At 42.5% G+C, this 25,475-nt stretch overlaps 1 protein-coding gene across 2 annotated transcripts in view; it reads left to right on the forward strand.

Annotated features, from left to right (window-relative positions):
* Window positions 1–25,475, forward strand: part of OSTN (osteocrin) — a 111,196-nt gene that overhangs the window by 78,181 nt on the left and 7,540 nt on the right. For both annotated transcript variants that reach the window (XM_075033241.1, XM_075033240.1), the window contains exon 2: window positions 24,950–25,048. In XM_075033241.1, coding sequence (XP_074889342.1) covers window positions 24,950–25,048 — 99 coding nt within the window. The remainder of the gene's footprint in view (window positions 1–24,949; window positions 25,049–25,475) is intronic.

Genomic DNA, 25,475 nt, shown 5'->3' on the forward strand with positions numbered 1-25,475 from the left:
TAAAAAAAGTAGAATATAAATTATCCATGAAGAAATGTGTCAGGTGGCAAGGCACAGGCAGGGGGTGTGAGGGAGGTCCTGAAGGAGTCCTGCTCCTCCGCTGCTGTTGCAACCTTTGAGTACCAATTGCAACTCTGCACGCGTAGTATTTGAGCATAGCTGGGGCATAAGTCTTCATACTCCAAAGCATATGTCTCCTGTAGTCATTTCCATGAGTATGAAGAATATGTAACAAGTTACAGTTTCACTGTTTCTGACTTCTTGGTTTCTGTAGTAGAGGACAGTCAAGGTTCACGCTTATGCAGATGAGAAAGGCACCAGAGCAAACTTTAAAGCACTTTTTTCCATAAATGACAATGAATTGCCTCTTCTTTGTTGGAAAACAATAATTAAAGGAGGCCTAGCTGATCTGATTTGTTTAAGCACCCTTAGTCCTATGACAAAGTCAGTCACAAAATGTTCTTACAGAAGTTGAGTAGTCAGGAAGGAATGATAAAATACTGAGTAATGGACAAAAAAAGAAATAAAATTATTTTCAGTGTGTCTTAAGGGACAACAGCAGATACCTCAAGGTTCAGGACTAAAATTTAACATATTAAGTTCTTGGAAGATTGGACAAATAGGAAGCTTGCAGAGTTTTGCAGATCTAACTTTATTTTATTTGGGTTACTCATGGCTGGGGAAAACTATGACTAATTTCAGAGGAGTCTAAGTCAATGAGGTCTCAATTCAGGGACAAGGTGCTGAAGTACCAAAGTAATGCAAAAAATAGGCAGTAGAAATAATTGGAGAAGATCTAGTTGTGAGAAAAAAGAAATTCCTCAGCCTTGTGTTGGTAGTTCCTCATGACGTACCAACATGCACAGGGTCTTTGCTGGGCAATGTTGTTCTTAGCTCTGTTCTCTTAAGTCACTTAGTAACATGAGGCTCAGAAGATTATTCCTTCTTCATAGAGCCCTCTGGAGCCTGAGAAATCCCTTTTGCAGGGAATGTTCCTGACAGCCAGGCCAGTGCTGGCACCGTGCGCATCCTTGCACAGCCAGCCCGTGCGTAGGAGCTGTGGTGTCACTGCTGAAACTCAGGTGGATGTTCAGGGGAGACAGCAGTTGAGTTGACATACCACCAGCCCACATTCAGAGCATGCTCACATAACTGCCCAAAGTGAAATTACCTTCTGCCAGTGAAGGCTGTGGACATGTTCCCTTCAGAAACATTTTTTGTTTGGTTGGTTTTTGCCTTTGTGCTGCAGTACACTCTGAACATCCCTTGGTTATTTTGCTTTCTGCAATGCTTGTGATTTCTGCCTGCAAACTCCAGGACCTGGGTCATGCTTTCATTACTCCTGGGGCTGATTCCCCAAAATCACAAAGCTATGTGTGACCAAGGACATACCGTTCTCATTTCTGCCCTGAGTTGCTCAGCATTGCTATCTGTTTGGGGCATAAAAAAGTGCAGGCAGCAGTAGTGTGACCATGTATTTAACCAGAGATGTGGAGATAAAAGGAGGTTCCTCAGATTTTCTGCCTCACACATAGGGAACAGAAACGTTTTGACCTTCATGAGCATCTTTGTCAAAGACTTAGCAGCAGTAGGTGAAGTATCTTGCACAGCTCCGGTAGGGAAAAGGAAATCAATCCCCCACACTCGTAACTTCCATGAGCATTAGACTAACTTTAAAAGTGCTCAGGGAAGAGAAATGAAGGCAAAACCCAAGGAAATTAGTCAGATTCCCAGAGAGGGGAGCTGAGGGATGATGGAGTGAAGGTCTGTGCCTTTCAGAGCCTCGAAGTAAGGATCATGAGAGATTCTTTGGAAATGCCTTTCAGCTCGCTGCCCGACAGTGTAAATACTGTTTGTGACACCCACCAACCTGGCTGGCTGCACTTGTGTTGCATCTGCCTCAAAGCTGTCCCCGAGTACATGATGTTTGAAACGGAGATGAAGGAGCTTTCACAGATGGGAGTGGTACACCTGGTTGTTTCCCTCTAGTATTCCTCTATTCTAGTGTAGATTATCAGTGGAAAATACCACTGCTGTAAGGCAGAAACAGCTTTATATGGCTCCATTCAGGCTTCAGTCTGCTTTTACCCAGGACTAACTCCTTGAATATCAATCTTTTTTTTTTTCTAATTCACACCAGTACAAAGAGGAGAAAATCAAATGATAAAAATCTCTTCCAGTAAGTGATCCTGGAGCTGTCTTTGCCATTAAAGTCTCTCTTCACAGCAGGGTCTTAAGAAAGTTCAAGGAATGCATGTCTGTCAATTCAGGAACAGGCACAACAAGTCTAAGTGCCTTCCTGAACCGCTGCCTTAAAATAACTCCACCAATGGCCACTTGTGCAGTGACATTTTGGAAATGTGCACCTCCTTATTAGAAAACTCGACTGTGAATACCAGGCAATCTACTGCGGTTCCTGGGATGTCAGCCCAGAATCCCAGCAGCCTTCCCATCTCAGCATAGCTCAGAAAGGCAGTTTTTAAATTAAAATCTTCATGCAAAATAATAGACGTTTCAAGATGGGAAGCCTCATAAATTGAAAAATGTTGGTTTTGCAGAGGTTGCTTACTTATTTTCACCTCATAAACGTTTCAGAAGGGACTCTAGCACTTTGTTAAACTCTGCAGTATTGGAGCCTTCCATGTTTATTACACACCTAGTAAACTCCCTGAAGTAGCCACAGGGCCTGGTTTCAGCAGCCCCATGGCTGGTGACTTGGGCTTTTCATTTTTTTGTTCTGCTGATTGATGTTCCGGTAGACAAATCTGAGCAAAGTGTGCACATTAAATGCAGATGTTTGATCCCCAAAGAAATGTGAGAGCCTACCAGCTAACCTCTCTAGTCCAGGTGCGCTTGTCCAAAGAGGTTGGTGGTTAAATGCCCAACCTGGTGTATCCTTTCTTTTGCAGCTGCAGCCAAATCTCTCTTTTCTGTTTGGAGCTATTGGCTTGACTTCAGACCCCGTCCCATCAGCAGCTTACCTGTCACACTCGGCACAGGCGGGTCTAACACTCTGTTCAGGACTTGCAGAGGACTTGTTGTAAAACAGAATCCCAGCCTGACATAGGTTGGCTCAGCTCCAGCCAAGGTTATTGGCCAAATTCTCAGCTGCTGGAAAGTTTAGTTGATTTAAAGTCATTGTGAAAAATCTGTGCAGCTCTGAACAGTGATTTGTTTCCACTTTCAGAGTATTTGTGCTGACTTGGCCCACTGGAAACTTGCTTAAGCTGGTGGAGTAAAGCGGCATTTCCTCTGATTTCAGCTGGTCTCAGAGTCCTCTAGTTCTCCTGGACCACATCTTCATTTCAGTTATACCAAAGTAAATGCTACTGAGGACAGAGAAGCTATAACACCAAAATAATACTGTGAGATAAAAAGAAACCTTTTACTTATTTTGCTAGTTTATCCTTCACCCTGTGCTTGTGTGTCCTGGTGTGTCCTTCACCCTGTCCCAGTGCGGTGGGATCAGTCCCAGTTTTCCTGCGCCGAGCCTCCCCTCTGCAGTCAGCCCTCTGACCCTGCCGGCTCACTAGCAGTGGTACTCCGGGTACCTCTGCTGAACATCTCCCCAAAGGTGTTTTCTAGGTAATATCAGTGGTTAAGTGTTCACCCAGTGAAAGTCAGCGTGAGCCAACAAAGTCAGACGTGTTGGGCCAGTGACAGGGAGATAAGTGTCATGGGCTAAAGCTGCAGCACAAAAGGTTTTTGCATGGGTGTTAAGGGATGTGTTCATGACAGACACCAGACTAGCTTAACCATCTGGACAACATCTTCTCTGCATCTGTGGGTGGGTTTTGTTCCATTATTTTTGTTGAGCCATACACCTCCCTCATCTGGAATATCTCCATTGATTTTAGTGAATTTCTTGGAGTTTTCTTCAGCACTAAAGAACATTTAGTTCATTGCTCATAATACTAACACTACCTCAACCCTGCAATGACTGTGGCAAATGGGCCAAATACAAAGTCAAGGTAGGCAAGAATATCCTCCATTGGAAATTTTGGGTACAGATTTTGCAATCCTGTTTATCTGTGCAAATCAGACCTAATCAGCATGTAAGCTGGCCAGAAAAAGTGTCTAAACAAAACTGGTATAAAGTGGGTGTGCAAAATGAACATAACTTCTATTTCACTGGGGCCGAGGGGAGGAATTGAACTGCATGAAAGGAGAAGTATAATGCAGGGTACGTGTGTGGGGACATAGCTGTAGGAAGAACAAGGCAAAATAAACCCTGCACAGATTTACATTATCTGTGGATCTAGCTGCTGGTATTTCTGTGAATCTGTTGTTGCTACTACAGCCACCTGGAGCATGCTAAAGGGGTGAAGCTTGTGATTTTTAAAAAAGCATTTAGGACAGTCTCCCTAGTTCCCAGCTTTTTGGAGGGCAGTACCTAAAGCAGTGCTTGTCATTCATTGTGGGAGGGGAAGAAGCAAGTGACCTGCACCGTGACTGCTGGGAACTCCCACGGGTGTAATACTTGCTCTGTTCACGTCCTCTACAGAAAGCTGCTGTGCCTACCCGTGTGCTGACATTCAGTGTGTTACAGTGGCTTTTCCCAGTAATGCACATCTATCCTGCCAACCCTGTAACCCGTGTTTGCCACTCCGATATAATGTCCATCCTTCTGCTGTACTGAGGACTGACTGTGCACTGCAGGCAAGAAGCGTTCCCTCTGTCCCCCTCCCTCTGTAGGAGTGAGCTCTGCTGCCCAGGCGGAAGGGGAAGGGAATGTGTTAATGGCTCCGTAACAAGAAGGGTGATTTTTCCTGGCAGCCCTTTTAGGTTTGCTTCCAGGATGTGTACAGTTATCATTTATGCTCCTTTAAATTCTTTCCTTTTCTCAGAAGAGGTCGGTGCATAGAAAGAGAATTTGGATTATCGGGCTGCTGGCACTGGCCTGCATTTTCCACTGTGTGTGCTTGGAATACAGTTTGGTCTTGTGCCTCTCCTGATTTGTTTACCTTTTCCCTTCCCATCTTCCTGCCCACCCCCCGCAAGCTGTTGGATTCCTCTTTTCATGATAAATATTTTACAATTTTTAAGTGAGCCATTAAATCACTTTTGCAATTTCTCCAAAAACCTTAAAATTGCAGATTTGATCTCCTGAAGTGTGAAAAGACCGAGACATATTAGTTCTTGGGTCCTCAGAGCACTCGACACCAAATTTGTGTCCTTGATACTGGAACAAGAGCTTTGAAAATGTTGTATCTAATCCTTAATCTAGAGGTGTCATAGCTGTCAGTCTAAACTGGTCTGTTTGCAGATGGGGAAGTTCTCAACGTGTAGTGGGATGTCACACCCTGTATCGGTATAGGACGGGTAGCACCTCCCTACTTTCTCTGTTGCTGCAAAATCAAGCCCTGACTGTAGGAGGCAATGAGCAGTCAAAAGATAAAAAGAGGAGCAAAAGGAGGGTGACAGTGGCTGAGAGGACCTTCCTTCAGTCGCTTCTGTTCAGGTTTTCTGTACCCTTCAAAACAGAATGTGGCTGGCTGAACAGAACTGGACAGGGACAGGACAGCTCTGGATCGATCTGTATTGTGGAGCTTCACACAAAGATGCTTTTCAACCCCTCTGAGCTTGAACACCTGTGGGTTTGAGTGTCAGTGCTCCTGACTTAGGTATGTGAGTCAAGTATTGCAATTTGAAATTCTGCATTGTGGAGTCAAATCTAGCCCCAAGCTACGGTGAACAGCAGTGATGACCATTTCATAGCCAGCTGATGGGTTCCTGGGAAATGAGAACTCCTAGCCTTATCTTTTTGAACCATTGTTAAAGTCGTGAAAAAGGTCACCTTGGTCTATGTGATAACTCTGCTACTTGGAATCAATGTTTTTAGAAAGGTAATTTTACTTCAGGAAGGAAAACTAATTTTTATTACGAAGATAATTGTAACGAGGGAGTGTCTGTGGTGCACGTTTGGCTCTTTAACCGAAAGCTTGGTGGTTTGAGCCCACCCAGGGACAGGTTCTCCCCTTTCCTCTGCCCATGGCAGGGGCATTGAAACTAGATGATCTTTAAGGTCCCTTCCAACCCAAACCATTCTATGATATTGGGCTGTAGGGTTTTGGCCATGCAAGGCTGTCTGTCTGTCATAAAGTGTGCTACGTTTCTGCTGGCAGTTCCTAGCACAGAGGAGAAAAGGGGTTGCTCCCTGCACCCCCCCAGTGAGGCCAGGGCTCGGGGCTGGGGAGGCAGTGGACATACTTCCATGTGAAATGACCAGGGATGCCTACGATCTGATGATAAAAAGTTGTGGTTCCTACAAACCAGTCCTATTTCAGAGCAAGCAATGGAAATAATACTGCTTCTACTGCTATTTTGCTCTAAAAGAAATATTAATGTAAAAATAGAGTCATTTAGAAATAACTATCTTCCCCCAGCTAGCTGTCATGGCAGCAAAAGCCCAATAACAGAGCTAGTCCCTGAGCCAAGGTTATTTCTAAACCACTTCTAATTCGTGGAAACCAATTTACAAAATTTTGGGTGGTTTGGGAATAAGAAAAGTCACTTTACAAATCATTGTCTGCTGCAGGAAAAGCAATTGTCATGGACCCAGAGCATAAAAACACAATATGGGGTTTTTTTTAGTGTATCAAGTCATGTGACAAATTAGAGGGATACCAAATAACATAATTTCAACGCAGTCAAACGGCTTGTGCTCCACTTGCATGGTGATTATCCTCTCAGTTTACACAGATCTTTGCACTCCTGTGGTGCTTTAATAACATCACTTTAAACCCCTGACATTTGGGTAACGTGAGGAGCAGCAAATACTCGCAGCACCTACAGTCATCAGTCACTGTCAGCTCTGGCCTGAGGTTTCTCTGCTTTCTAACCATGTGGCTGTACACTTAGCTTAAACTCCTTTTTCTGACACTGGGTATTTCCCAGAGCCCCCAGAAAACAACCTGGAGAGTCTCTGGTTGATGTGCCCAGCTGCCTGAAGCCTCAAGAGCCTGTGCAGACAACAGGCAAAGGGAGAGGTTTGCAGTTTGGTGTCAAATGCTGTTCATTCACCCTGGCTGCTCCCCGAGGGCGATGCTGGTTACATTGCATTATTTGTGTGGCAGTAGAGCGAGGGACCTGCTTGAGATGGAGGGGAGGGGGAAAAAATCACTGAATAATAAAAGACAGCCTTTGGTCTGAGGAACTTACAGGACCAGGTGGAAAAAAGGGATGGAAGAAGGGCAGGATTGAGGTGCTTCAGGTAGTGATTGTGTGTGATAAATGCCTTGAAGAAGAAGGGTCTGATTTTTCTCTCCGTTCAGTCTATGCAGCCAGCTTTTGGTTTCGTTTGTAGTGGTGTAAATCACAGATAGCTCCACTGACTTGAGTGCAATGATAGCACTCTTTGCTATCAGGGCCGTTGACTTGAGAGCAGTTATTCCACTGAATAGAAGCCAGACCTGTATCTGGGATGGGAAGACCAGGACTAGCTGGTATCTGGCTGTGTTTTCTGGTTGTTGGCTCTTTATTTGGTCTAGTGAGAACCAAATTAATCTTTCAATGAAATGGGCACTCCCTAGTCCTGACAGCATTGGAGGTCTCTGAGCACTTTGTAGGAGCAGGACTTACACCAGTGACATTGCTATGTGCCCAGTAGTGTCTGTGTGCAACCAGTCCTGTACTACTCAGTGGCCTGGCATCCCCCAGCCGTACGAAGCCATGGCATGGCACCGCTGAGGACAGGGTTTCTGCCCCACTGGGTGAGCAGAGCTGAGGTATCTGTGGCAGTGTGCAGGGTCTGTTCCTTTTTTAGAAGCAGCCTTAGTGGCCCACCTATTTTTTGTGTTCAAAACGCTCCTTGTGTTATTTATCATGTACTGTTATTATTTGTAATTTTATTGCAGTATTTACAAAAAAAGTCAGCCACTCCTTCTATGTTTACCTTAAGCACAACTGATGTGTAAGGCACCGAAAACCTCACAATGTCATTTTTTCCCAAAGACAACTGGGCTTTGCTATGGCAAGGCTGGGCTGTGGGGAGTGTAGATGCTTCAGACCCGTGAAGGATCCTCTTCTGACCCAACATCCCAACTTTTGTGACATGATGCAGTTCAGTAGCCCAGTTCCAGATCCTCTCCTGTCTGGTCACTGGAGTTGTGTGCTTGGTGGCAATGTGCTTGATTTGGGGCTGCAAGATAGGGCTTGGAGTGCTTAGTCAGTATTATCTGCTCTGTTTCATTCCACTGGTTGGTTGGTTTTAAATATATTCGGCATGCCTAATAATTCCAATAAGAAATTTCTAAAAGAACATCAGAAAAGCCATCCACAGTATTTAAATCACTATGTTAATGCGACTGAGCTCATGCGGCTAAGAGATTGCAAATCATTTTCAGACGCCGTCAGCATCTTTTTTTTTTGCGCTTGTCTATGTCCTCCCGTGACCATTGCTTGGAGAGCCATGTACACACTCGAAGGATTTGCTTTGAGGGGAGGGCTCAAATATCAAAGCGGAAAAAAAGCATTCAAACCTAAAAGCTGACCATAAAGCCCAGCACATCATTTTCAGAAGCAGAACATTATTGTTACTCTGCTGACAAACTTCTTTTGAGGGCAGCAGCACAGTCCAGCACCATTTTAGATTTGTCTCGAAGCCGCACGTAACCAAAATAAATATATGGTTACATAAGAAACTATATTACGTTCTTGCTCCTGGGTTCCAAGTCTAATTGTAAAGTAAGCACAAATCCAGTATGTCTGCCCTTACAGAGGTAGAGGGCCAACCTCCTCCCACATGCGATCCAGTTGATTCGCACCTGGGATAAATGGGCCAGCCGAGTGGAAGGAAGGTGGTTTTGTCCCTTCTTCTAAGGTCCTCGTGTAAGATGTGGGGGCACTCTGTGGAGGTGAAGACAAAGGGACAGGTAGGGAGAGGCACTGGACAGGCTCCGGAGAGCAGCCACGTCTCTGGGAGGACGGTGTGTGGCTTTTGGACATAGCCCAGCTTGGCGTGAGTAACCGAAGCCCAGAGGATTACATTGCTCACATGAATCAATAATGATTTATGCAGCTTCATTAGCATGCCAGCAGCAATGCCTATAGTTATAGTGACTTAATGCCGTGCATGGTACAAGCCTGCTTTCTGCTGCGTATGACTAGGGAAAGAGTTATGTTGCGAAGCTGTGACAAACCTGCGCTTTCAGAGCTAGGCTCTGAAATTTGGCAGGGGATAGCTGTACTTCTTTGCCCCTGAAGGTGTTGTGAAAATGTATGAATCATTGTTTATTTCCAAAGTGCTTGGACACTATAACTTCAAATGGGACAGAAAAACCCACGAAGGAATCCAGTTTGCTTCAGAGCAGAGATCCTTGTGGAAGACAAGCCTTGGCCTGCAGAGGGGAAGGATCTGGCTGTGGGGCTGGCACAATGCAGAGAAGGACAGAGAAACACACAGAAAGAATAAGCAGGCAATGTTAGGACCCTGAGTTTTCTGAAGTTGGCAGTCTCGCAGCTTTAATCAAGCGCAAATTGTTCAGTTCCACGCAGAAGGGAGTGGATAATGTTTACTGCCCTGCTCTCCCTATGGGAACAGCATCAGGGGTTCTCCCTGGCTTCTTGGCTAGTCTGGGCCACATCAGCCACAGAGGGAAAAAAGCTGGTAAGATGAAAGGGCATTTTCCACGTCATCATGTTCTGAACAGGACTTTATAGCCCCTGGCCATAGGATGCTATATGGTGCTCAGTATTCTGTCTCAGTTTCTAGACCTGTAGGGTAGTAGAATAATGTGTGTGTATGTGTGTGTAAACTCCTAAAGAAAGGATGCTGCAGCAGGAAATGTAAATTAAATAAAATCTGAGGCATGTGGGCAGCAGGACAGTGACTGCTATGAAAGCCCACGTGGAAGTGAATGTTGTCAATATGAGCAGCCACACGTTGACAGAGGATGGTAAGATAGGACAAATGAAAATGACACCTACCTCAGACAACCAAAGCTTGAAATCTCTTTACAGAGGAGGCCAGTAGCATCAACACTGTGGACAGTAAGGCCCAGAGAACTGAATCCAAGGTTATCTAATCAAGGCAGAAGTGAAGCTGAGACTAACTCCATGCACCTATACAGTCTGGAAATGCAGCTTTTGGAAAGGACCTGAGGGTCTTGGTGGATGAGTTGACCATGAGCCAGTAGTGCCTTTGCAGCAAAGGTGGCCAACAGTATCCCAGGCTGTGTTAACGTGTGCACGCATCTGGAGTACTGGGCTTCCAGTACAAGAGAGGCAGGGCCATACTGGCAGGGCCACATCTTGAAGCATCTGGCATACGTGAGCAGAGGGGGAGAGAGCTGGGGTTGTATAGCAGGGGCGATCTTATCAATGCATATAAATACCTGATGGGGGAGTAAAGAAAGAAAGAGCCAGACTCTTTTCAGTGGTGCCCAGTAAAAGTACAAGAGGCAATGGGCATAAACTGAATACAGGAAATTCCATTTAAACACCAGATTTGTTATTTTTTTTTTTGCCATGGCAGTGGCTGAACAATGAACAGGCTGCCTAGAGAGGTTGTGGACTCTCCATCCTTGGAGGTATTCAAAACTCGACTGGACACAGCCCTGACCAAGTTGCTTTAGTTGACCCTGCTTTGAGCAGGGGTGTTGGACTAGGCAATTTCCAGAGGTCCCTTCCAACCTCCTCCATGCTGTGATTCTGTAACAGAACACAGGTCGCCTGAACCCCAGAGTAATCTTTGCAATGAAGTGGTTACTGGGATCCTGGACATCTGCTCTTTTTTGCTTAAATGTTGCCAACAGAAATATGTGTTCAGGTATGAGGCTGCACATGCGCAGACGGTCTGTGCCTATGTGTGGATACCTGGAGAATCCCTCTATATGCAGGCAAGCCAGCGCATCCGGCCAGCCTGCCAGAAGAAAATGTGAAAAATTGCTGAATTCCACCTAGACAGAATTTCCAGCTGGAAAAAAGAGGACGTGTCTGGGGAAACCTGGCCATGAGCTATTCCTGCCTCCAGGATCTTGTGCTAAGTCTCTGCACAGAACAGTTTCTCCTTAAATAAATACTCACCTATTCAAACAAGGTCTTTGCACAGCAGAAACAGTATATTCATCACTTGATTATATGGTGGATTACTTGCTATTCATCACTCTTCATATTCTTCCCTTTAAAACTTCTTAGCTATTCCAGTCAAGGGAAAGAAATGAGAGTGCATGATTGTGTTTATACATAAAGGCTTGCTGCTTTTGTCACACCAGCGCATCCGGCTTGTGTGGGCACAATCAATTCGTGCAGTTGTGCCACTGGTTTAATTTATGCACGTTGCTTGAGAAAAATAAGCTGTAACAAAAGAGAGTTTAGTCTGGGGGTTATTTTTACTGCTTTTTATTATAGCAGTGTCATATAGTTATCTATCTATCTGTCTACGTGTTTCACTCCTCTCCGCCAAGTACCATGACTGCAAAATACATGAATGCAAAATGCTGCAAATTGGGTGACCTCCCAGGCAAGAGAGGTAAGGAATAAGCGAGGAGCTGACAATCAGCGCTCAGTAATTTGTTCCTGGAATGGTACACGGATCTACTCTAATCAGCAGATACCTTCCTCCTGTGGCATACAGAAGTGCTCGGTCTGTCAGATAACTCATTTGCAGCAAACCCTGAAAATCAGCTCTACCCGCAATGTGGCCACCTCTAGAGGGCGGTGATTGACTGATTAATGTTTGTGCTGTAATTGAAGATGATTACTGGATTATCCTGGTTTAATCCAGTTGCAGTGCTGCAGCTGTTTAGCAAATTACAGCTTCACTGCAGAATGTCTGACAAGGAAAGGTCTCTGTCCAGTTGAAGTGATAGAGGAAACGTGGCCAAGTAATGTACCAGAATTTGGCCCAAGCATTAGAATGAATTTACAAACTGTCATGAGATCTTTAATTCTTAGATAAACCACAGACCTTCATTTCTAGAACAGCATTTGTTTGCGCCATCCCTTGCAGGAACCAGTCCATAAGTACATTTAAACCAAAGCAAAACAGGAAAGGAAAACAAATCAGTCAGCATCAATTGTTCTACACTCCCAGGTTTACACTAGCAGCTTGCTCTGGTTGGCTTCCAGCACAGAATGGTCCTGCTGTGCAAGCCACCATCCCAGGGATGGGCTTATGAGGAATGGGGGGGACAGTACCTTCCTTATTTGCACCAAATATTTGGCGCAGGAATTGCTTCTAGGGAGAAACAGCTTCCCAGCCCCACCTTTCACATTACTTCATCTTCCTCTACCTGTGTGTCAGGTAAGAAACTAGTGGTGATGTTTCCCACAGCCCTGCCTAGCTCCCACACCACTGGTTTCTGTCTGAAGAATATCACTCACCTTCCCCTTTTCCCCCAGACCTTTGTCATCATTTTGCTGCTTAGCTGCTTTCTTTAATTCTTCTGTACCCTTTCTGCTGCTGCAAATGAACCAAACTACTTCTCAGCTCTGCACAGAAAATGGTGATCAGTTGTGTGAAAAAAAGTGTGAGGTCAGGACAGATGCATTCCTTCTTCTCGTGAGCATGTCTGTGAATTTAAGCTGCTGCTATGCATTCAGTGCTGTGCTATATTGCCACATTTGTAATTAGCTCTGAAGCTGAAATATGTGCTCTGCAGCCAAGATGCACACTTTGCTGCTCTGTGCTTTGTGTGCCATGCCACAGGGGTTCATGGTCAAAAAGAGTTTATTTCAGGGACAGGCGACATCAGGACTCATGTCTTTGACAAGGGAAGTAGTGTGAAAATGTCAGCACCACTCCCTCTCTTCCCTCTTAGCACAGAAAGATGGGGCTGGTTCTCAGTTTGTTATCTTTATATTTAGCATTACTCCAAGGAGCGAGCTAGAGGGGATGGAAACACAATCTACTCATTTTCATTTCTGTGTTGCCAGTTTGAATTAGGACCAGGCTGATATTGGCCCAGAGTTATTACTATTTGCTTAGTACTTTGAGACCTCTTTATATGGTTTTGTTGCCTCTCATCCATTAGCTTGTGGACCACAGTGTCCACAGCACAAAAGGCCCCGTCACTCTTCTTGGCCATCTTCACTCCTCACGGCCATCTTGGGCTGGGAGCCAATGGCATGGGCACAAAAGATAAACTGTCTTTTTTTATTTCCAAACACATACTTCTGCATTGTAGCATGACTGGTACAGAAAAAGCTTGCATCTCAATAAACTGTCCTTGTTTGGGATTTTTGCTTTGTTTTGCAAGTGCTTTTTATGGAGGCTTATATGTCATGACCCAGCACCTATCACAAGCACTTAATTCTAGCACAAAGGACTTTTTAAAAGTATATTTATAGAAACTGCTAGTAGGAAGCCCAACGTTCCTGAAGAATGTTACTCTCTTCAGTTTTACATGCTACCTTCACTTTGTGGGTTTTGCTTCTCAAAATCTATCTGGCTGCAAGGAGTCATCTTAAATGGAAGTGACACAGCGAAAGCTACTTTGATAGCCTGCAGATTTAAAAATAGCTGTCTTAACATATTTTTTCCTTCCAAGGTAGAATGTACCTTCAGTTGGAAAACATGTGTGCACATTATTAATGCAGGGTCTCTTTTCCATAGTTCTGTCTTAAAGTGAGTCATCTGCTCTCTGGCTCTGTATATCTACATGAAAATAGGTGGGAACCATCTTGGTTTCTGAAATTCCCTCTTATACATTGACTGAAAATCTGTGGTGGCTATTTTAAAATGTTTCCCCTTCTCCAGACAAGATAGGAATATAGAGCAACAAAAGTAATGTTGGATGTTCTCCCTGAACCAGTGATGTAGCTATAAAATGCTGGGTGTTGGTTAATCTGGTGGAATGCTAATCCACTTTCAGACTGGCCTCAGAACTGGGCCAATTTTATCAGAAGAGTTTATTGTCTCAAGAAATAAAAATAGATTGAAGGGACCATAATTTGGAATATCTCAGTTGTTTATCTCAGAGCCATATGAATCAGTATCAGCTGAGCACCTGACTTGTGGGGATCAGCTCTTCATAAAAGAAAACTATAGTTTTCATTTGAAAAGTAAAAAGTTCTTGGATTATTTCTTAGAATTTTGGGGCAAAGCTTTCAAAACTGGAAAAAAGTTCCACTTTTCTAACCTCAGTGTTGTCTTTATTTCCCATACTAAACCCAGAACTAGACTATTTCTAATGACACACTCACTGTTTACTGGAACTGTGAATAATCCTAGCAATCAGAATGTATAAAGTCACATGCCTTTACTCCATGCCAGCTCAATCAAAAATTCCTGAGGATAGGTCTACTGCTTTAGCTGTGACTCCTTCTGGACCCCACACACGTCGTGTTGATTTATAAGTGACAAATGTGTGATCTTGTGTGAGGAATCAGTGGTCAATGGCAAGGGTGACATTATTTGAAGAGACTGGAAGGTAGAGTTCCCATGGGACAACTTAAAGACAGAAGTGGGAGACTTCTGTGACTTAGACCACAGTGATGTGACAGTACTGCTACATGTTTTAGTGGGAGAAGAAAAAGACTGAAAGTACCATACAGCAAAACTAGCAAGCATGTGTATTCATGTGTCATTCCTAAGATCTTAAAGATGAGGTCTGACAAACCCAAATATAGTTTCCACAGGCAAGCCTGATGAAGAGCAAGATTGCTCAACGCTTACACAAGTGAACCCTTGCTAACTCCTGCTCTCTGAATAAGAACTTCTCTACTAATGGAATTAAGGAAACCATTGAGCCAGCTCAATTGATTTGCAAACTAGTGTTGAAAGAATTACAGAAATTACTTGCGAGAACATGAGGGTAGCAGGAAGGCAAGTTTGTCTTTCTCTTGGATGGTAACAAAAAGAACTTCATGTCTTGTGTCCTTACCTCCTCCAATTTCTCTTTTTTTTGTCTTCATAGTTCAGAAAATCACATTATGTTTGTTTATTCATTTATGGTTAAGGCAATAAAGATTCCTTCCAAACTCTTTGTTGCCCTAACTTAATTATACTGTAAGTATAATTAAACCACGGTAGTGTTGAGGATGTCTGTTCCTTGGGCACTCTTCCAGCTTAGTAACCACCATATACCTTTTTCATTATCTGGGAAACTTCCTTATCAACCTTCTCCAGAAGGTGTCAAAAAGGTATCTGTAAGTTGTTGCTAAATCTAAATTAATTTAGAGCAGGAAATTAAATGTTAGCACTCATAACACTCTATTCTCTTTTTTTCTTTCTTCTTTTTGTTTTTGTTTGCCTTTTTTTGGTTTTGTTTTGTTTTTTCTTTCGGAAAAAACCACTGTGTGCTGGTAACATATGTCCTATCCTAAGGTCAGTAGCAGCCCAGGAAGATGGCTAATTACTCAGATCTGAGTCTTTCACACCTCCCAGTCAGAGATGATGATAGTTGTGTGTACCAGCATCCATTTCTGAAATCTTTTAGATTGTATGCTTTTGTAGGAAGAGGACAATGATAAATTTATTTTTAAATAGAAAAAGTGCATATTACTTATCTAAAAGGAAGAGCCACAACCACACAGTAGGTCTAGGTGGTACGAAAGTGGCTGGAGCTTTGTTATAAGATCACCAATCGGTGGAGAGCCTAAAAGCAAATTTTAGTACCAGGTCTTATACATCCTCTTGGAGTCAAAGGAGATGACAATATGGCTGCATTTCTCCTCCTGCTTTATCTGGAGCCCACAGTCCCACTCACTCTTGTCAGGTGTTAAGCTTCAGATGGCTGAGTCTTGGCCATCCTCCAGGCTTCCCCCTGTGTTCTGAAACGCTGAAATGCCTACATTACCAGCATTCAGTTGTCTGTCGTCAGCTTACTCACAGTGGCACAGTCCATGTCTCCTACCAGCCTCGTCAGCACCAAACGTGGTGACAGAATGGAGCCCTAGAGACATCCTGCTTAAAGAGCTTGAGGTAGGACCTGTAAAAACTCCTGAGAGGAGTAAATGCCTTGTGTCTTTATAACAGAAAAAAAGAGAAAAAAACAGCGCCTAGAACAGTAGTAGCTGGTCAGCAACGCCTCATGGTCCTATGTAGCAAAGGTACCCCATAAATCTAATAATATCTTGTGGTTAGATCATTGTTATCTTTTTTCCTGAGATCCTGCTCCCATGTTTTGTAGACATCAGTCAAGTGCTGCTGTGTCCTTGGACTTCCAGCAACAAGCCACCATGTAAACGCAGGTAGCACCGTAAAACAGAACATAGTCCAGTTCTCTTCCAGTGGCAGCATTCTGAGCTGTGTTTCAACAGTCGTGCATTGTTTGGCTCTGCCCTTTTGATTCTGCTGCTGCTCTAGTATCCACAGAGCCCATTTGGACCTCTGCAGCTGCCTTCACTGTTCCGTTATGCCCTGCAGCCGAAAACAGCCCCAACCAGCCTGCTCCAGCCTGACGTCGCTGTGGGTGCTCATGTTGCTAATGCAGATTTCTGCAGCACTACACTAGGCCATATTGCCATATCTGCCTGTACTGAGGAATGCTATAGAAATACTTGCTTGGCCTTTCCTTGTTCTCTGAGGCTGTACATTTGTGTTGTGCTCATGATCAAACCCAGCCTCTCATTCTGCATTGACTTTTTTCCCCCCGTGATGCCTCAGGGAATGTGGCAAAAGCATGCTTTGCAATGAGCTACCCTGATTTGCCACTTTATGACAGCTTTACAGAATTCTGCGGCCATCTTCATCTGGGAAATGAGCTGTGTTACAATGCGATTAAACTCTTGTCTTTCTCTCATCGCTCAGATCAAGACAGATGATGAAATCAAAGCTTTTGCTCCCTGGCTGGCAAATTTTTCCCACCTATGGCAAAGCTGCATTTGAAATTTCCTTTTACTGTTTATTGCTTGTAGGAAGAGTTTTTGGCAAGTCAGAGTAAAAACTATTTTTAAAGTACTGTGCCTATCTGTTTAGAGAATAAAGTCACTATGAATTAACTGTTAAGGAGTCTGCACAGGTTGGAATTTGAGACCCAAAACCAGGTCTACAAGTGCTGTGTGAATCAATTAAAAATTGAGATTTTAAAAAAGGGGCAAAAGAGGTAGACTTATTCTAGTGAGGCAAACAGGGAAAGAAATAGATCCTCTGGTACTGCCTAGAGAAGATAAAGAGCTTCATAGCTCACACTTTACTATCTTTTCAGTAATTGAAATGAAGTGCCTGAAAGACTTACGTTCTTGTGACTTGCTTTACAAAACACTCTCCTTTTCTAATGTTTATCTTACAGTAGTGTTGGTCTACTAAAAATGCACTAATTAATTTCTTCCTGAAGTTAATGCAGTCCTTCTAAGGTTATTCCTGTTGTCCCTGAGAAATAAAATTTAAAAAAATAATAATTCAGGACATTGGGTTTCTGTATCGCAGTTTGCAAAAGTGAGAGATTAGAGGAATGGTGATGCTACTGAAAATCTTTCCACTCCCACGACTGTCTGAATCTTGAAAGAAAAAAAGAAAAAAACAACAACAAAACCCTAGACCTTAAATTGTAACCTAATCATCTTGATCAGAGCAATAAATAAAACAAATGTGAGGCAAGTATGCGTGTGAGAGTGCAGGACAGAGAAAGGTTTAGGGCAAGGATCAGTGGAAAATCTTTAGAAATGATGTAAGAGAAAGCAAAGGCAGGGATTGGAGTTTGTAGCCTACAGCAGAGACTATAAAAACTCTGAAAGAAAGCTGAACATTAGGGATAAGTTAGGGGGAAGAACATAGCAGGACCATTAAGGTTGGAATTGCTTGTATCCAATGCAAGGTAAGAGGAGTGAGGACAGGAATGGGTTGGGGATGTTTTGTGTGTCTTCTGCTCTGTTTACAGAAGCTTTCTTCCCTTCTGTGCTTTCTTCCTTTTAATTTTTTTCAAGTTTTTTGTATTAACAGGCATGCACAAGGTATACATATGCCCATGTCTGAAAAGGTTCTAGTTTGGGATTAAGATAAGATGCCTATCACCTAGTATTTTTGGTACTAAAACTGAACTAATAATATTCAGTGGAAACTTATTTCCTTCAGCTAATCAGCCAATATTTAAACAAGATGTGTCAGTGCATTTTACAACAGTGAATAGTTGCTTTCATGCTTTTGCAGTGCTTTGCAGTAAACTACTGTCTGGTTATATTGTTATGGATTTTCCTCTGTATATATTATTGTCAAATACATATTACTTCTTAAAATAAGCTGAAGAACTATGACAGAATAATTCCTTTGCATTACTAAATACCATATGTGGTAGACAAGTTTGCTGCATGTAATATATTGTAAAACACAAGATAAATGATTTAGGGAAAGTCTTTAATTTATGGATCTGCAAAAGGGTTTTATTATATCCTATATTAGATAAATGTTGATGCCCATTCTGCCACATTCCTGCAATAATAGAATAACCCTGCAAAAACATTCCTACACTAACAGAGTAATTATCATTATCCAGCAATCTGACTACTTCAGCTTTGTACCACTGTAAATGAAGGCAGACTGATTCAGTGATAGTCATTGCAATTTCTCCATTCTGAGTTCAAAACTATTTCACTCTTTCTTTTTGCCTCCCAGACTAGAGTTGTACAAGTAAATACATGTGAATAACCTTTGGTTTAGATGTCTAGAGGCTACAGCAAAGTTCAGAATCCACTAATTTTTGAAGCACAAGCACACAGTGCCTTTAGCTTTCCTTACTTGGCTTTTCAATTTGGAATGACTGTCCTCTCATGGGGAATGCAGAGCTGAAAGCTGAGGAGCTGCAGGAACATTTTGTGCCCCTGCCCACTGATTCACTCAGGAAGCCTGGGGCAAATTATTACATTTATCTGTTTCTGCTCACCTGTATTCAAAATACAGCTCAACCTACTTTTCTTGTGAAATACTTTGAATCTAATGAGGAATAACAGGAAAAAAAACCAAAAAAACCAAAAACCAAAAATCCAACCAAGAACATCGTGGTGTAAATTGTAAATGATGGGAAAACTGCAAAATGTATCTGGCTGGACCGGGTGTTCTTCAGTATTTATAAATACCTGCCACACTGATTTCAGCAGATTAGGAATTCTTTTTCACTCTTTGAATGAATGACAAGTGTACCTCTGCAGGCTTCTTAAAAAGCAAATGAAAAATTTGAACCATACAACAGTTGTAAGAGCTCTCTTGATTGACCCTGACAAAGATTGCAAGTGATTGCAGCTTTCCTTTTCTTCTTAGTCAACCCACAGAAGCAGATTACTCTCTAATTTCCATTTGCAATGCATCTTCACCAAGACTTCTCTTCTTCAAGTAATATGCTTGATCAGAACATTTAAGTGTTTATCCAGTAAATCAGCATCAGTGTTTGAGTCTCGTTAAGAAGTTCCAATGCCATTCTTGTCTCTTAAGAGCTTATCTTGAAGGCATATCTTGAAGGATATTTTTACTAGACTTTAAATGGCCTATGTTTTTATATTGATAACATATTCTGCTAATATATTCTTCATATGAGGTATGAACTTCCATTTATCACTCCAACACTGTTAGGAAAGGAGATAATTTTTCTACTATAGAAAACCACAATATATTTCTAGATTTTTTTGACAGAAAGGTTTCTTATTCTTACGTTAAATGCTGAACATGGCACTCTAACAATGAATAGTTTTTATTTCTCATGCTAAAGGTGAAGGAAGAAAGCAAGCTAAATGTAAAGTTGTTAGAAACATTAAGAGAAGTTGGCATATTCAGTCAGTACATATATAAATAGTGTAGGGCTGAGAGTTTGTTGGCAATGAAGAATAGTCTAATAATGTTTTGTTTTCCATTGTGCATACCAGGAATACTGCAGCTTTGTCAATTATCTTACTTAGGAAGGGTGCAAATAGGTTCTTCCCATTAAGAGATATTTTCTTACTCTTCATAGCATTCTTCTTATTTAATAGTCCCTAGGCTTCTGGATGGGTTTTATCACTTCTGTTTCTGTCTTCTGCTTCGTGGTCTCCTACTTTTATGGTATTGATATGAGTATGGGGTTTTTAATTTCTAAAATCTATTGCTAAAGATGGATTTATTACACAGTGTAGCCAGTTTTGCAAGTTGTCCAACTTGTCTCCTTCCTGTCCATTCCAAGGAAAAGTGTCCTCATTTGTTCTGCATGGCCACTTGGTTTCATGCTCCTCATTCAAATGCAGAGATTAGTCTTCCACAAGTCTTTTTCCACCTTTGCTCATTAATTTTTTCCTGATTGATGCTTGTGTCCATTAAGCAAATGTACCCCAGCAAGGCTGTGTTCATTTGTACACTTTCTGAACTCTGCATGGGAACTCGAGGGCCACGTTTTCAGCCTTTCTTCATATGAGCCATGCAATTTGTGTGCTGCTCCCACAAATGTTGCATCTTCCGTGGGCAGGGTCAGTGCAGAGTCTAGCCAAGCCCTGCGGGGACTAAGCCATCGCTGAATCTGTTTTATCTGAGTACAGATGGTAGGAACAGTTGTATACCTGAGCGTCCTCTGACCGCATCTGCGTCTACCAAAAGTGGAGCTATCAGTAGCTGAGTCAGCATTTACAATAGATACTTCAGTAAAATACAGGCAGAGATGACTATCATGGGGATATGAAAACATGTCAGGGCCAAACACTGGAAATCATATTGTTACAGTGAATGCAGTTATTGGAGTGATGACTTTGAAAAGCAATGACTAACCTGAAGTGCCTTCTTGAGAAATCTTTAAGGAACTTCATTTTCAGAAAGTGGAACATCCTTGGCCTTGAAATACTGTCTGACAAAATGTTTCATTTGGGACACAAAAATACCTAGGCATTATCTCAAATCACTAGTTGTATGCCTCTTGCATAAGTTCATGAATTTTCTGTTCTCTCTGGTTACATCAGATGAAACCTACCTGCATCCATTTATCTACATAGTTGGGAAACTGAAAATACAGGGAAATTTACATTGTAGAAGTTGACAGTGTCTGTACCGTATATCATATATCTAATAAAACATATGGCATTGTTTAAAAATTTACACCTATTCCAGGAAACACGTTATTAATAATATGAAGTGCCTGACGCTGACTGCTTATGTTTCATTTTGCCACAAAGTCCCATGCTTCAATATCTTGCTTCAGTATCTTTCCAGAAAGCAGTATGTACGAAGTGCTCCATATCTCATCTGTGGGATGAGAACAAAAACACCACTTTAACCTATTTTTGGACTCTGCTTTTTTTTCTGAGGGTGGGATTTGTTTTGATTTTTCTCCCTTTTCTTTGATATTTACATGACTAGAAAATTACACTTAAGATATACACAGTCCCTTAGGAGTTTCTGAAATCACTAGGACTTTTGGTATGGGCATATTTTTGGCTTTGTGGTAATGAATATGCTCAGAGGATCCATCCTACAACTTTTAAAAGTAGGGCAAATTTGTTTCAGCTGGAGCAGACCTATTCTCAGAGCTGCACACAAGCAATTTGTAAGTTGTTCTTTTGGTAAGATACTCATCCATCATAATTTTTTTGGCCGAGGTAGATTCCCATCAGGTGTCCAATCCAAGACTCATGAAGCCAATGTTAGGACTCAATGGTACATTTATTAAGATAGGTAGCAGCAGTTAATATTCTATTTTATGGCACTGGAGCAGCAACAAAATACCTCAGTAAGTGGCTTGCAGACACAGCTGTGATTTCCCCCGGCTGGTTGTAATCTGCATGGTATGACTGATCCTCGTGGCTAACAGATGATGGAGGCTCACCAGTACCATCCCAGTGCTCATGTGGCAGAAGGACTGGCACCCTAATGGGCACTGTCAGGAGCCTCCCGGTGCCTATGGGACACTCCTGCCTTGGCTCTGTATCGGGTCAGCTTGGGAGCATACAGCACAAAACCTCAAGGGCTTCTGGGCTCAGACACAACGTGCTTGTTGTGAGAGCAAGGTCCTCGTTTCATTTGCAGGTGAGCTTGGGCATGTCCCATGTTGGTGTTGCAATAACAAGCAGAGCATGGTCATCAATATAGAGTGGCAGCTGCAGTGAAAGATTACAGTGCAAGGCGTGATGTCTTGCCTCGGTTCTCTTGCTAACAGGCCAGCAAGAAAAATAAAGCTCTTGTGATTTATACTTGCGGAGTAATCTCCACAGTAATGTGAAATATGATAGTTCAAATGGGTAAGAACAATGACAGCTGTTACCATTTTTGACAGGCAATGGGTTTGGAGCTTGGTGATGAATTGCATGCTGTCTGGGGTTTGTTCAGCCCACTTATCTTCAGGATGTCATTTTGTTTTTTGTTTTTTTCTTTAAAAGAAAAACATCTTTTAAGTCCTTTGGTTTGATGTTGGAGACTTAACAGTTTCTGTTTGGTAAAGAATCTTGCTTTCTTGTGATCTTTTCTTGGAAAATGGCTCTGCACAGGCTCCTAAGAAAAAGTTTTGAATGTTTATCCTGCTTTGATAAGGTAGAATAATGTTCTCTCTTTTATCTTTAATTTTATTTTAACTGGACCTGCAACAAAGATACCTAATTATATGAGGAATTCTAGTTTTGACACATTTCAAGGTGAAATGTCACTAAAACATATTTATATGTCTGAATTTCAGACTTGCAATTACATTTAGTGGAGGGTAAACCATATTTTATGTCAGATAACACCAGACTAGACCCTGAGATACTAAAAACCTGCAATTATACCCCAATCCCCTGTCCTACCTCTGTGAAACTGGTGGTGAAGAGTTTTCCAGAGGAAGGATGGAAATTCAGTACAAGTGGTAAGGGTGCGTCATGCAAAGACTCGTGTGGTTGTCAGAGCATTGCTTATTGTCCTTCAGTAACAAATACTGTCAAGCCTCGCTTTAGGTCCCTCTTGGAATGGGTCAAGGTAAAATGTGGATGGGGTGAAGCAATAACCAGTGCATGGCTGGGAAAGCCCCTTTTAGTAGGAGGGCTCTGCTGACCCAATTGCAACAGATGAGCTAAGGAGAAAAAGCAACAACTGCTTTTAAAAGCTAAGACCCTATGACATGGCTGAATGTAGAAAGCTAAGTCCCAGACTGGCAGAAGACAGTGTGATTTTAATTATGTTTACGTAGCCCTCTTTACACCCTTAATTTTGCAAATGCTTTTCTAGAGCTAAACTGCTCCACTAGAACAACCCTGCTGCTTTCTCCTGCCTGGTCCTATCGCTGTGTGAAAATCAGCACACCAGGATCTTGCTATACTTAAGTTTTGCTCCCTTTTAAACTAGTAACATTGCTTTTTAGCTACTCATTTTCATGGGAACTAGAGCCAAGCTTTAAGTCCTTACAATTTCCTTGGCTTCTAATTTCACTGGCGTCGGGTTCAGACCAGTTAATCAAATGTCTTTTGTGTTGCAGGTGCCTTAATGTTTATTTTGATTAGTGTACCAGTTGCTATTTTTAGCTCTTTGGTCTTTGGTTGAATGAATACCAGCACAGACATTAAACCATAATAAACATGTGTTTTTAACCTTGCCATTTATTTTTATGTCTCTGTATCCAAATAATCAGGATGTGGTTACCTGTGAAGGTAGTAGACTACTACTTCAAATTTCAATGCACACCCACATACAAAAATATACATTGTAGAGGTTTACAGCTTTAAAAACACCCAGACAGACCCTTGTCTGACTTTAATGGCTGTTGCCATCAGACTGAGAGACAGTGGTACCACCTGGCTTACTGCTTTGACTTTGTCCTTTGATTTCATGGAACTAAGTCTGCTTCACCCCTACACGATAACCAGCAGCTTTCTTCCTCGCTACTGATCCCTCATGGACAACATAAAAAAAGAAGATACGCAGTGGGGTAACCAAATAACAGAAGCACATGTAAAATGTATTGAAAAAGCCAAGCAATAAACAGAGTTTCAAGAAACAACACTACAAGTGTTATATCTTTACTTTTTAGAACTGGACTTCAAACACTTTTGTGGCTTTTCTCCTTTGTAGTATGGGGGAAAAGTACAAAGCCAAATTTTTTTTACCATGCGTTTTCTGCCTGATCTAATGGGAAATTTTCTACGCAGAGGATAAAACAACTATTGTATATCATAGAAATGTATTTATCCATCCTTTCTATCTCCACTTTTGCCAAGTGGAGAGTCAGCAGAGAATGGCAGAATCAGGCTTGAATTATACTCTGGGGCAGGACCTGGAGCCAGTGTAATCAGCAAATTAGCAGATATCTTTGGCACTAGAGGCCCTAGCCTAGTTTTTATTAGCATCAGCTGAAATATTCTGACCTGGGTGAGTTGGAGGCACATAAGGTTTTAAGAGCTAGATCCAAACAAGGGCTTAAACAATGTAGCCTAAACCCACAGCCAAAGATAACCCCTGCAGCAAGCAGCTTCCTGATCCTGAACCTCTCAAAACTTGGCCCTCCCTGCATTATTTAAAGGCTCTGCAGGTATCTGCAGTTCTGCAGCTGTGGCACATGGTCAGAACACCACCAGCCTGAGCAATGTATTTCCATGTAAGCTTTTCCCAGGTGTGGGAGCTGGATAATTTTATTCCAGGATCCCAAGAAGATGCTGGAAGTTGTGGCTACCATTAACTCATGGTGAGGACCGGTGAAATGCAGCCTTGCTTTCAAAATGCTGCTGGAGAGGTCTGTGATTGCTGTAACAGCTTTAAGCACCTATCCAGCATGTGGGGAGGTCAGGGTCAGCCTGGGTGGCTATGAGCCAAAGTGTCCCTGCTTACGAGTGAGTGTCTAGTTCATCTGGTTTTAACACAAGTTTGCATTCATTACTGCTTCCACTGCAAGGACTGCTGGGCTATTGTGCAGAAAGGAATTAAAAGATTTGCAGGACTGTAAAGGAGCAAAGAGGAGGGAGCTGGTTCTGCATCCAAAGGTGAAGAGCATTCAGCTAGCACTATCTGGTCGCTGGGTTTTATGCAGTGACTGTGAGATAAAACATATTAACAGCCACAGGAACAGAAGTTCCCTTTGCTTTCACTCCTTTAAGACCTTTAGAGCAAGGTTTCTCTGGGAGCGCAGCTGTGAAGTCATTAACAGATTGTTCTCCTTTGCAGATGCTGCAGTTCCAGCTTGTTGTGGTGCATTTGGCCCTGGTGATTACCCTGCTGCAGTGGCACTCTAGCTCAGTGCTCCTTGCAGAGGCAGCTCCGGAGGTAGGTGAATGTTTCTGGTGGCTGTCGTGTAACCCTGCTCTTCCTCAGGTTGTTCCTGGCCACAGAACGTGGAAGACACCACAGTATCCAAACAGGGTTGGAAGGTGAACAATTGATATTGACTCTGCAAGGGCAAAGGAGCAGCCTAGTGCAAAGAGTGATGCAAATTGCATAGCTCTGGGAGGACAGACAGAATGAAGTCTCACCCAGTTTCATGCAACCTCTCCTGAAACACCATGGGATTTTCTGTGTGTTAAAGCACTGTACAGTGACTTTAGATAGAGGACTTCCTGAAGAGGGGAAGCGGGGGGCAGGTAGCGAAGCACACTCCTCTAACATTGAAGGAAAGGTTTCATTCTTCTTCATAAAGACAAATAATAGCATGAGAAGTCTGCAGCTTTCAGAAGCCATAAGGAGATCCCTGAGA

The sequence above is a fragment of the Buteo buteo genome, chromosome 7 (genome assembly GCF_964188355.1).
Source record: "Buteo buteo chromosome 7, bButBut1.hap1.1, whole genome shotgun sequence".
NCBI lineage: Eukaryota > Metazoa > Chordata > Aves > Accipitriformes > Accipitridae > Buteo > Buteo buteo.